At 42.2% G+C, this 12,593-nt stretch overlaps 1 protein-coding gene across 6 annotated transcripts in view; it reads left to right on the top strand.

The window, feature by feature from the left end:
• The window catches only part of bbx (BBX high mobility group box domain containing), a 35,741-nt gene extending 28,501 nt beyond the window's left edge, over positions 1-7,240 (top strand). For all 6 annotated transcript variants that reach the window (XM_018755579.2, XM_018755577.2, XM_018755578.2 and 3 more), the window contains 5 exons: positions 768-916; positions 1,048-1,137; positions 1,479-1,670; positions 2,561-2,765; positions 2,934-7,240. In XM_018755579.2, the coding sequence (XP_018611095.2) occupies positions 768-916; positions 1,048-1,137; positions 1,479-1,670; positions 2,561-2,765; positions 2,934-3,021 (724 nt within the window). In that variant the 3' untranslated portion in view covers positions 3,022-7,240. The remainder of the gene's footprint in view (positions 1-767; positions 917-1,047; positions 1,138-1,478; positions 1,671-2,560; positions 2,766-2,933) is intronic.
• Positions 7,241-12,593: the final 5,353 nt, after the last annotated feature.

The following is a 12,593-nucleotide window of genomic DNA, read 5'->3' as shown; positions in this document are numbered from 1 at the left end:
TTCCCATGATTTTAAAGGGGAAAAGTAATAATGCGTTCCCAGCCCATCCAAAAACTCCAAAAAATTTTCCCAAATGTCACTAGAACACTGTAAAACACCTGTGTAATTGTCAAATCATGATTTCAGCTCAATAAAAAACACTTACATTTGCACACTTATTGCTCCGGGGTAATCCCCACATTTTAATGGAAACTTTATTCATCCCAGGGGGACATTCAGTATCAGTATCAATTCTCTGCAGGTTTAGCAATAAACCAAGAGGGAACCACTGAGCACATCACTTTTATTGTGAACAGCTTTCTAAAACTGCTGCTATAATGTGCATCCATAACCCAAAAGCCATCAGCTAAACCACACACACACAGCTAAACCTTTCCTGCTAATTGCTCTGCTGTCTCTGCAATATTTCTGCTACGTAACACACCCAATATGGCCGACAAACACTCCCGTGGAAATTCATACACTTCCCATAATGCTCCACTCTCTTAAAGCAACACTTTCATATTTCTTAAACACCAACATTTGCTTTTTTGCTTCACTCACTCAGTGCGCAAATTTCAGTTTTCTTTTGATTGACACGCATGAGATAAATTTCATTATACTAATTTTTTGTTCCATAAATTGAAAATTAAGTATCAAAAGACTACACGAGACCCTGTTATATAACCCTGTTATACCAAAATTTCGGATAAAGAGAATTTGTAAATCAAAGGAAGTCTTTCCACTTGGCGGGATTATTAACAGCCCTTCTCTCCATGTCTGCACAGCTTGGGCAAGCTGGAAGAGGAGTTTGAGAAGAAGTTCAACAGCCTGCCACAGTATAGCCCCCTGACGTTCGACCGCAAGGGCACGTCCATCACCAAGAAGAAGAAGGCTGGCGGCAGCACAGCTACAGAGCAACCCAAGGCAAACAAGGGTGAGCTGCAGGGTCTGCCACAGCTTGCAGCCCTCCTCTGAAATTGAAGCTGCCCTGGTGATTGCTCATCTCGCTCAAGGATGACATTTAACATACTACGTATTCCTCTTTTTTTCCATTTTTAATCTTAGGTTCATCTTCATCTCAGAAAAAGAATTTATTCCACAAGATTGTTAGCAAGTACAAGCACAAAAAGGAGAAAACCAATACTTCGGATAAAGGTGACGAGAAGCTCTCATCTCTTGTGTAAAGTGCATTTGATTTGTTTCTCTTTCATATTTAACCATAAGTGGTCATTCATCCTGGGATGAACATAGCAGAGATACTGTGAAGATTTTTTGCATGCAGCATAGGTGAAACATCCTGTTTTAGACGGAAACGATAAGCCACTAGTCAGAATCTAGGTCAATGCATTACATGGCGGTCTCAAATGGGGTCAGAGCACGTGTGGGCAGTGTGTGAACTGATGGGTTTTGCACCATCATTGCACCCACGCCTCACGGTGTGCAAAAGAACCTCTGAACTGACCAGTTTGCCCTCGGCTTTCCTCTGTGTTCTGCAGCCATAGCGACCCAGGAGCCCCCAGCTCCGGACACGGTCCAGAAAGCCAAGACAGCAACCACATGTGGTGCACTGTCCCTGGAAGTTCTGGGAACGGCAGAGATGCTGGTGGGCAGCCAGAAGCGGAAGGCCAGGAAGAGTAAGATAACCCACCTGGTGCGCACGGCAGATGGCCGCGTGTCCCCAGCAGAGGGTGAGCACCAAGGATATTGAGAACTCTGATTAGCTGAGGGGTCAGTGTTCTGCATTTCATTTCAAACACATAGAATGGATTGTGTTGTTCCTTCAGTATAAAATCAAGCTCTGCTAATAATAAGGTAAGAAGAATTCACATCAAACGGCAATTCTACTGCAACATACCCCAAATCCTGAGCTAGTTTACATGTTTTTTTTGTCTTAAATAGGGTTCAGCTTTCATTCCAATACCACAGTTTTCAGTCATCAATAAACAGTGCCATTCGAGATAATAATTATGAGATTTGAGTGACACAATTGGAGCCTCACAGCACCTGGGTTGGAATCCGCTTCAGTGTGTGTGGAGTCTGCATGTTCTCCCTGTTCTGTATTGAGTGGAGTTTTCTCACAGTGCCCTGGTTTCCTTCTGTGGTCCAAAGACATGTGTTTCAGGTGAATCATTAGCAAATTGCCTATCGTGTACAATACACTGGTGTTCCATCCTGGGTATATCCTGCTTCATGCTCTATGCTTCCAACACAGGTGACCCACATTTAATCACTTAGCTCACACTTTTCTCCATACCAGCATACAATGTTACTGTACCTACAATTACTTACCTTTTTCTGTAGAGCTGAGTAAATTCTACTGGACTGCTAGGGTAAGTGCCTTGCTCAGGGGTACTACAGCATTCAGTAGGCCTCAAACCTGTGACCTTTGGAACCAAAGGCAACAGCTGTAACCACTATGCTGTAAGCTGTCGGACGGACGAACAGATGGATTAATGGAGGGAGGGAGGGGTTAAGATGAGATTGGCTATGTATCTCTGTCAAGAGGCTATTGACATGGGCCACTGTACATTTGAGGAGCTGGCAGGGTGGGGCTCACCATGTTCACTGTTGTCAACAGAGGACAAGGCCAAGGAACAGAGCCAGGATCAGGATGAAAAGCCATCAATCCAAGAGACATTATGCAATGAAGCAGGGTGCTATGCAGACCCTAAGCCACGGGAGGGGTGTGACTCCGGCGCAGACGGGTCCAGTGTGGCCGACCTTCCTGCATTCTTCAGCCTGGCCGCCTTGGCCGAGGTGGCAGCCATGGAGAACGTGCACAGGTCAGCTGGGTGCCAGAGCGCAAGCTCATGTATGACCCCTTCTTCACAGACGTGTCTTTGGCCATCTCTGTTTGTCTTGGTTTGCGTTTCTCTGTCTGACTCTGTGCTGCCTCCCTGTCTACTCCTGTGCTTGTCATTGCTTGATGCCTTCCTCTCTCATTGCCCCAGGAGCCAGCGTGCCGTCAGCATGTCCGGCGAGGGGCAGTCCAAGGACATGGCCCAGACTCCCGTGCTCATCTCCTGCGCGGATCAGTGAAGGTCCCGCTCCCACCCCCCCACCCCTTTGAACAAACGGACACAACGTGCTTCTCTTTCCTAACCTCCTAGCTGAGTCCCGGGGGATGGAAGGTAACCACAGAAGAGTTCTCCGATCAGATTGGGCTTGGCTCTGGTCTGCGGGGGGAAGGAGCTCACTGGACAATGACCTCCCTTTCCCCTTCGCGGCTCCCGGGCGATGTGGTGTTGCGGTCCGCGGCAGAGCCGGGCTGCTTCCAGAGCATGGCTTCACCATCGGGTGACTCTGACGGTTTAGCGGATGTCGTTGCTCCAGAGAAGGCTGCCATTTCTAAGGTCAAGTTTTGCAAACAGAAAGTGCATTTAAAAAAAGATTTTGCAGTCAGATTTTTTTTTGCTTGTTTTTTCCTTGCCGTGTGATGTTTGTATTTTTAGTTATTAATTTGCCCACGTTGACACACCAGTCAAAATGACTGAAGAACTACGACTTCCTGATCATTCTTCCTGTTCTAAATTAGTCACAGTGAGGGCAGCTGCTTTTGGCCACCACGTTGTTTTCCCACACAAGCTGTGCACAAGTTTCTCAAGGTGGGGCATTAAAAGTGCGCAGTCAGCCTGAGTCTACATGAGAAAGTACAGCGTGCACACATTCACATGATCAAGTATACAGATAACATCATCTGGTCTTTCTTTTTGAGCCTTCATGACCCCATTAGGCAATGGTTCCAGCAGGTTCACACATGGTTGAATTTAACAGGTGGTGCCCCCCTGTGACCGTGGGAGCGTCACAGTTCATAGGCGGATTTTAGAACAGACAAAGCTTCATGGGCCCATCTGACGTGTTGCGAGAAGGGAGGTCACGGAGGAAAAGATGAAACTTTCCACTATCTCGTCTGCTGTCAGTTGACGTCAGTACAGGCTTGAGGTTATCTCTTGCACTGTGTATTTTTTTGCTTTGCTTTCCCAAATCCTGATAATGAATAAAAGTTCTGTCCACACACAGATCTCCTGCGCTGGAAGCACCTCTTAGAAATACTTGAATAATGAAATGCATTTTATGTCAATACTTGACCTTACAGCAGTCTGGGTAGCATCTAAATAGCTAATCCAAATGTGTGCTACTAGTTTCCTATGGTAGGTAGTTGAATAACACAAACACTGCACTAATTTTAGCAAGAGTAGAGAAGGCTTTTTTATTCCGTAGAGTTCGTATTTAAAGATTCTTCCTTTTTTGTTTAATTTCTGAATAGCCTAGGATTTTCAGCCCAAGCAACAGTTCACTCCTTGTTTGAAAAAATTACTGTACGCATTCAGACTAAGTTTGTGTGAAATGTTGTTGCATAGCTTTTGTTTTTTTCCTTTCAATTGCATGTCAGAAGTGGAACACCCAGCCATTCATTCCTTGTTTTAAAACAAAAAAGTAAAGTATCACCCCACACTGGCCCATCATGTTTTACATGGAGAGTCGCCTGATTTCCCCACGAATATGGCGGGCATAAAGCTCAGAGACTAGGCTTCTCAAATCTGGCACTAAGCTGTGATCTCTTCCCACAGAATCCAGCATATTGTGAGTTCATAATCTGGGGTGAGGCTCAAAGATCTGCTCGAATGCTCTCTCAAGTATCCCAACGTCTCTTCCTGGAGACGTTTCCACAAAGCAGCTGGTTGGGGTTCAACCAGACAACCCCATTTGTGGATCTACAACAGGTGGAGGAGTTACTACCTATTCTATAATCTTGGTTGCGTATCCAGAGACTTGAGCTCTTGAGCCAGAGGCCAGGACACAGCCATTGCTGGAACTGAAGCCCTCACTCTGCACACTCTTAATTATGTGTAAACAACTCAACAGGTGTCCTCCTTTTAGGGATCATACGTTCACTTACACTTTCCTTGTACAACGTCTTCTGTCAGTTTATTACTGCTACTTAAACGTAAACTTTGATTTCTCTTTAAAAAAAGTGCTGTGTTAGGATCTCTTTTATTGGCTTTCTATTGCTTTTTTTTTTTCTTTAGTTTTCTAACCTCAGATATATTTCCTGGGGCCCAGTTTACTGGATTAAGACTGTTGTCAAAAGCTCATATACAAAAAATGTATGTATGCTTACTAGTTAAGCAGATGAGAACTGAGATGTGATGCACCGCTTTTAGAACAGTAGTTGGTGTTTCGCTGCTTCTGAGAGTATATATTTTTAAAGCAGTTGTATTGCTGTTTCTGGCTTGTGTCTGAATGTCTTGAGGCATCAATATGTTTGAAAACATTGGATTTCGGGGAGTACCGCCCCATCGTAAAATGAAGACTAAAGATAGTGGCACAATGGTAAGGTACCACACAAAGTGTAGTAAATGTTTAAAAGTGTGTTATTGGTCAGATTTCCCAGCACAGGTACAGTAACAATTAATTGTCTTAATTATCTGAAGATGTTCACTATATGTGTCAGATGTGGTGAGGGGAGTCAAAAGTGTAAAATTGTAGTTTTTAACATTATTTAAAATAGAGATTTTAGAGATTTTACTGCTTTCTAAAAAAACATAAAAGTAAGGATCTGCAGTTTTTCTTGGAAAAAGCTTAAGTAGATGAAGTACTGAACAGCTCACAAAATATTTCCTTGAAAAAGCAGTCCATATATCGAGTTACTTAAGTAAGTGAGCAAAAACGGAGTGATAACAAAACACTTAGGTCTCACTCCCAAGCTGTTCTGCTTCAGCTTGTCACTTCTTCTGTAGGCGTCTTCCTAGAAGAGAAGTCTCGCCAACCAGCTAGATCACACACCTCCCAGGGAGCGATGTCATAGAAGGCAAACAAGCGTGTGTGTAACTGTCAATGCTCGGGCCTCCATGTGGACCTGCAGACATTTGCCAAAGAAACAGTGTCTTTAAACGGAAACTATGGTAAGGAAAATGCTAGAAGAGTGGGTGCACTGAGGTTCAACGGTGCACAGATTTTTTTTTCAGGTAACAGATGTATTATATCAGCACAATGAAATCTATATTACTGGTGGGGTTCTCCGAAGTTTAACCTGTCGTGAATGGTGTACAAAGCGTTGGCACCTTTTAAATGCCTCTTTAAATAAAAAAAACAATATTTGCACCTTAAAAACCCAAACCAAAATATCACTCTTCAGAAAATTTTAGTTCTTTTTCTCCATTGCTCTTACTTTTCCACGTTCTCTGCATTCTCTCAGTGTTCAGCAGGCTTTGCGTACTGTGGGAGGCCTGTTGAGAAACTGAACATGTTGCTCAGTTCTTATCATGTTTATATTTGAATATTGGAAATATTTTAGGCTAATTTGAACATTTTGGCATGAAATTTAAAAATGTCTGCACACTTTAAACCCTCCCCTCCCCATAACACATCATCTTTCACTTTTTCTATATAGAAGATGCCTATATAAAACTAGAGTTCCTATATTAGTTAAATGATTATTAATAAATACCCTTTTGTGCTAGTACTGTCTCTTGAATGTAATGGATTTTGTACCTGTATTTTTCTATTTACGATTCAATCTCAACTTTCTGTATGCGATGGATTTATACGGAGGAGATTTTTTTGGCTGTTTACACAAGCAAATGGTTTGTTAAAGGACCCACAATCATCACTGTCGCAGCAGGACAGACGCCCTCAGCGGAGCGTCTCTAACAGTTTGTTCAGCCGAAATACTGGAGAGTTTTTTTTTGTTTGTTTGTTAGTTTTTCCTTTTTTTTTTTTTTCTGAGAGCGGGAAGACTGCGCCCTGGCTTTCCGCTTCTGGGTAGGACGCAAACGAAGTCTCTGCTTGTAGGTGGTCCAAACCAGGGACGCTCTCTGCAATTACAAAGAACAATTGCCAAACCCTCTGTAATTAGCTTATTTATTTTATTCACTTTTTGTTGTTTGTTTATCCAGATAGTCTTAAAAATCGAATATGCACCCAGAAAGTAAACAGATATTACCTTATCTGCTCTGTACAAGAATGTACGCTCATGGCTGAGTTGAGCAGCTATGGAACAGTCTTGTTTGAGAGGTTCCTCCAGATATGATTATGTTTTCCTCTTGAAAGTATGTACAATGTGTGCTTGATCTAATTTATGTCAATAGTACTGTACCATGACATGTATGGACTTGATTGTTACAGCCCAGTTGTTAATGCAGCCTTGCCTTACTGGACCCCCTCTGTAGAAAGGGATTCCTTTGCCATTGCCCTCGGCCCCTCTCACCGAGTTGTCTGTCATAACACTGTCTGCTGACGCAACAATTATTCCTTGAACACCTATTAAAAATAACCTATATTAAACACACTGTTTTCCAGTATTGCTTCTTTCAAGCTGACGTGGACCTGTTGGGTTGTTGAAGCATTCTTTTGGGGCTTGCGTGCCATGTGCAGGGGGTTTGTGTTGTGTGGGTGGTCCTGGTGGAGCAGCATAGGTGCACACGGTGCTGCTTGGTTCTACTCAAGTGAGCACTATGTTGGTGGCTTATCTTGAGGTCCTTTGCAGATGATTGCCACTTTGCATCTGATTCATGAGGACAACGATGATGATATCCAAAGTTATAGGTAGCTACTCGTGTGGTGGACATTGGTTCATATGGTGGAAAGAAAACTATCTGTACTTAAGAGTCACATGTCTACATCTATGTATCTCTTCCTGCTAATGTAATGCACACATTGTATTTTCTATGAGATGTATGTCGCTTTGGAGAAAAGCATCTGCTAAATGAATAAATGTAAATGTAAGTGATATATCAAGAATGAAAAAGATGGCAGAGTGTAGCAGATGTAAGTATAGAAATACTAAGTACGTTTAAAGAGCTATAATAATAACAGAAAGTAAAAGTAAGGGTGTGTAAAGAAAATGTAAAATACAGTTTAGTGCAGAAAGGACCAGGAACAACTGAGTCGCAAGAAGTGTGTTTTTCTACAGTGTTTAAGACGGTTTGCAGATACTGTTGGAGGGGTATCTCACTATGGTGGTCTGCTGCAGTGATGACTAGGTTTGTGGTTGTGCTTTCCATCCGCCCCCAGAAGGTTGGAGGGGTGTAAACAGAATGAAAACTTTTCATTTGGGTTATTTTCGTTTTTTTAAGCTACGTACGCGGCTATGTACACAAAATGTTGCTCAAAATACTGCGTGTTGTGTTTTCTTACTGCTATTGTTCAGAAACAGGAGATTTTAGTATGGTGGTAACACTGAGTCCATTTTGTGCTATTTTTGCTTTTCCACCCTCTGGGGTGCACTGGAGTATCAACAAATGGCTTTTCCTATAAAAACCTTTTGACATCATAATGGATCAGTGTTGACCAATCTGCAAAAAAAAAATTATATTTCCCTTTTTTTAATTTCATTCTGTCATTCCATTATTTTTTCCTCAGTCTTGTACTCGCTTGAAAAAGCTTATTAATATTATTTTAATGTTTTATATATATAACCAACATCAACAATCACTTGTCCCGAGCAGAGTTGCAGCAAGCTGGAGACTACCTGGCAACACAGGGCGCCGGGGACACACCTAGGACTGGCCGCTAGTCCATCGCAAGGCACCCCAAGCAGGGCTTGAACCCCAGACCCGCCACACCACCACACCCCCCTATATATGTAACATTATTTTATATGTTTATTATGTTTTTTTTCTGAATACTTTGAAGAGGCATCTCCCAAAATTTTCTTAATGGACTACCAGCACATTGACTCTGGTGTCTAAAGCTGTTTTGTAACAAGAATCATCCCTCCACCATAAGTTAGAACATCATTTTGTGAATTAATAGACTTTAACTATTAAAGCACTAGAGTTATGGATTCTTAACACTTGAACTATTCCTTAGTTTTCAACCTCTGAAATGTAGAGGTGTGTGCATTGAGGGATGAACTGTTTCATTATATTTGTGCTGGATTTTGTAGTTATTTTCATTACACTATACATTCTAACCTGCTGAAGAGGAACCCTTCTGGGTCCACTGCTCTGTGGCTCTGTTCTTTGACTGCAGCTCCTCCCAAAGTCTTTCTGTCTCAGGTGGAGGGACCCAGTGGAGTTTCCATGCTCCTCTGCTCCTCTAGGTACTTTCACCCAGCACCAATAGAGCAGGTGTGGCTCCGGAATGGACTTCCACTCAAGACCGCATCCCTTCACAGAAATATCACAACCAACGCAGATGGATCCTTCAGCCTCGACACACACCTGTCTCTGCAGTCAGAGCGCACTGAGGATGTGCTCAATTCCTGCTGGGTGAACCACTCCTCACTGTCCACTCCTAGTATAAAATATCTATTTTATCTATCTCCCATTGCTCCCCTTACATTCAGCTGGCCTGCAACATATTTTCAAGTGACTTCAATTATACAACTGACCTGGTAATTTATTAGAGAAATGCACACATTATTTGCTGAAGTGGGTTTTTTTGTATCATGAAAATTTTACATCACAGTAAATTTTTTTTTTTTTTTTTTTATTACTGGTTAGTGGCACAGTGGGCAATGCTGTTGCTTCACAGTGGTTGAGCTGGTTCGGTGTAGTTTTGAATCTAGAGCAACGTTTATAGTTTGCATGTTCTCCTTGTAGTTGTGTGGATTTCCTTGTGGTGCTGTGGTTTCCTCCCATACTACAGAGATAAGTGTTTCAAGTTTACTGGCAGCTCCAACTGCCTATAGCACATGTGGCTACCCTACAACGGACTGGTCACCTGTATAGGGTGCCTCCTTCGACCTTGCATCCATTGATCCTGGGATAGGTTTTGGACTGCCGCAGCACTGATCAGGAAAAGCAGCTATTGAAAGTGAGTGAGTTTTACTGACTGATGACATACTCTAAGGTCTGAAACATTTATATTCATTGCTGTTTCACTGGTTCTCATGTTGGCTGGGATATACAGCAACTTGCAGAGACTAAAAGTGACAAAAGTATTAAAACACCTTGAAAGTTGTCAACATTGCCTTGATTAAAAATTATACTTACATATATTTTTCCAAGCAGTATTTTTACTGTGAACTTATTTACTCTAAAACTAAATTGTCAAACAAACGAAAGTGTTTGCACAAAGAAAACTGAAATATGCTGTTTTAATAAGTATTCATTTTCATCAGATTTTGAAACTGCAAGTTTACACAGATGAAAAACTATTGCCAAGCAAGGACACAATTGGACGTATATGGTTTCTACCTCTGAATCATTAAAGCAACAACTGTGTTTCCTAAATTGAAAAAAAAAATTGTTTTAAGGATCAATGGTGAAGCTGTTGAACTTGAAGAAAAGGTATCAGAATGAAGACTGAAAAACATATTAAAGAATTTACAGATAAAGTCACAGAAATGCATAAATTAGGAAAAGGGTGCAAAATAATTTCCAAGTGTTCCAAGCAGATCTCGGAGTCAGTGCTGTTGTATCAATAATCGGGAAGTGCAAGGATGTATCAAACCACCTGTCACAGTGAACAGAGGACACTGGACCCAAGTGCAGGATCATTTATTCAGTTCCAAAGGATTAGGCGTGATCTCGTGTCGGGGACGGGCGAATGGTTGGTCGATCGGCGAACTGAACATAGGCAAGGATCTGAAGTCGTGGTCGGGGGACAAGGCAGGTGGTCGTTATCAAAGAGACGTGGAGCAGGACTGGGGAACAATGCGGAACAGGACTTGAAAAAACCAAGGCAGGATAGGTTTGAGAGCACAGAGGGGACAGTTGTCTCAAGTGAGATTCCGCAACTGGGAGATATTTGAGTGGTGGTTTTTATAGCCAAGTGCTCCGACTGAAGCCAGCTGGTTAATCGGAGCCAGGTGTTGTTGGTTAAGGTGCGGGCATGGCCGTGATACCGTGATACCGTGACACCACCCAGGCACAGCCCAGACAAGGCCATCTTTCAGAACTCGGCCTCAGAGCAAGACAGAGAGGTGGATAATCAGTCTGAAAGAGCTGCAGAGGTCAATGGCTGAGAGTGGAGGAAAGGTTACCCAGTCCACAACTTCAAGAGCACTGCATAAAACTGGCCTATATGGGAGGATGACAAGAAAGAAGCCATTACTCAAAAAGTATCATATCAAAGCATGTGAATGTCCCAACTAAGATGTGGTCAGATGAGACCAAGACAGAGCTTTATGGCCAAAGTTCAAAGCACTATGTGTGGTGCAATCCTAACACTTCCGACGCCTGAGGATCACCATCACTCCAGCAAAGTGTGATGGTGGCAGTATCATGCTGATAATCTCATATTGTCCCTACACCTTCAGACAGTACCTGCAGTAAGTACAGATGTCCACAAATTGCTCCGTGTTTATACAGCAAAGCCTTTATACCAACTCACTGTACAAATTCTATGTCACCAAAGATCCATTTATTCTACTGACAGTTGTCAACCTTGAACGAATATAAAGTTAAGTAAAACTCAAAATGCACAATATCTTTCCTCAATCACCTCAGCTTCACTGCAGAAAGTACTACAAGTTAATCGGTTAAATTCATCGGAGAAATACGTGATTTTACTATATACAAATACATGTGCTCATTTTAAAACTTTTTAAACTATGATGAACAAATATCTGTTGAAAAACAGGTTCCAGCAGGATCCTAAACACACACACACACACACACACACACACACTTTCAGAACCGCTTGTCCCATATGGGGTCACGGGGAACCGGAGCCTACCCGGTAACACAGGGCGTAAGGCCGGAGGGGGAGGGGACACACCCAGGACGGGACGCCAGTCCGTCGCAGGGCACCCCAAGCGGGACTTGAACCCCAGACCCACCGGAGAGCAGGACTGTGGTCCAACCCACTGCACCACCACGCCCCCGGATCCTAAACATTTCTCTTAAAATATTTTTAATTAAAAATGTATGTATTAATATTTCAAGTTGTTGCACATAATTGCCGTACTTTGCTACAAGAAAATTCTTAGTGCACTGTAAGATTTCAAATGAATTTGATTTTCCATGCTGGTGTAATTAAACCACTGTTCAGCTATGTATTCAACTTAAACCTATGGTCCGTTTTTGCATAGATAGAATCAGTTGGATGTTTTTTTGTAATTTATTAAGAGCACAGGTTCAGAACAGGTTGGGACAGTACACCAAGGGACTGCAAATATGTCCACATACACAGAGCAAGGGCTCTGTGTCAAAAGGTTAGATCACATGTGATCATTCAGCATGGTCTAATAACTCCCAGAAGGGTGTCCACACATTCCAAAATTCATTAGAGCCGTCATCAATAGAGCACCATGTAAATTTTTTCCAGTGGAAGAAATTTGAATTGTTGGATGGTTTTTTGCTGTGAAAGATGTTACTGGTTTATCCCCAGTATGTAAACCAAAAAAGTCTGTATTCTCAAAGCGTTTGCTTTCATTGTACTTTCTTTCATTTCTTATCACAAGTTTTCTCAGTTGTTCCTTGCCTCTCAGTCTTTTTCCTTAATTTTATCATCTACATTGTTTTCTTACCACATTTAAGTTCAATATCTTTAATTCATTGAAATCCCTCAAAGTGCTCACTCAACACCATAAACAAATTCAGCACCATAACATAAAATTAACTTGACCAAAATGGGAAAACAACCATCTCACTAGAAGACTATGTGATATGTGAAACAAATTTAACAATACAAAAAAAGGCGGAAGAAAATTTTCTGAA

The sequence above is a fragment of the Scleropages formosus genome, chromosome 4 (assembly GCF_900964775.1).
Source record: "Scleropages formosus chromosome 4, fSclFor1.1, whole genome shotgun sequence".
Classification (NCBI taxonomy): Eukaryota; Metazoa; Chordata; class Actinopteri; order Osteoglossiformes; family Osteoglossidae; genus Scleropages; species Scleropages formosus.
The sequence above is the reverse complement of the archived record's forward strand: the minus strand, read 5'-3'. Positions and strand labels throughout refer to the sequence as shown.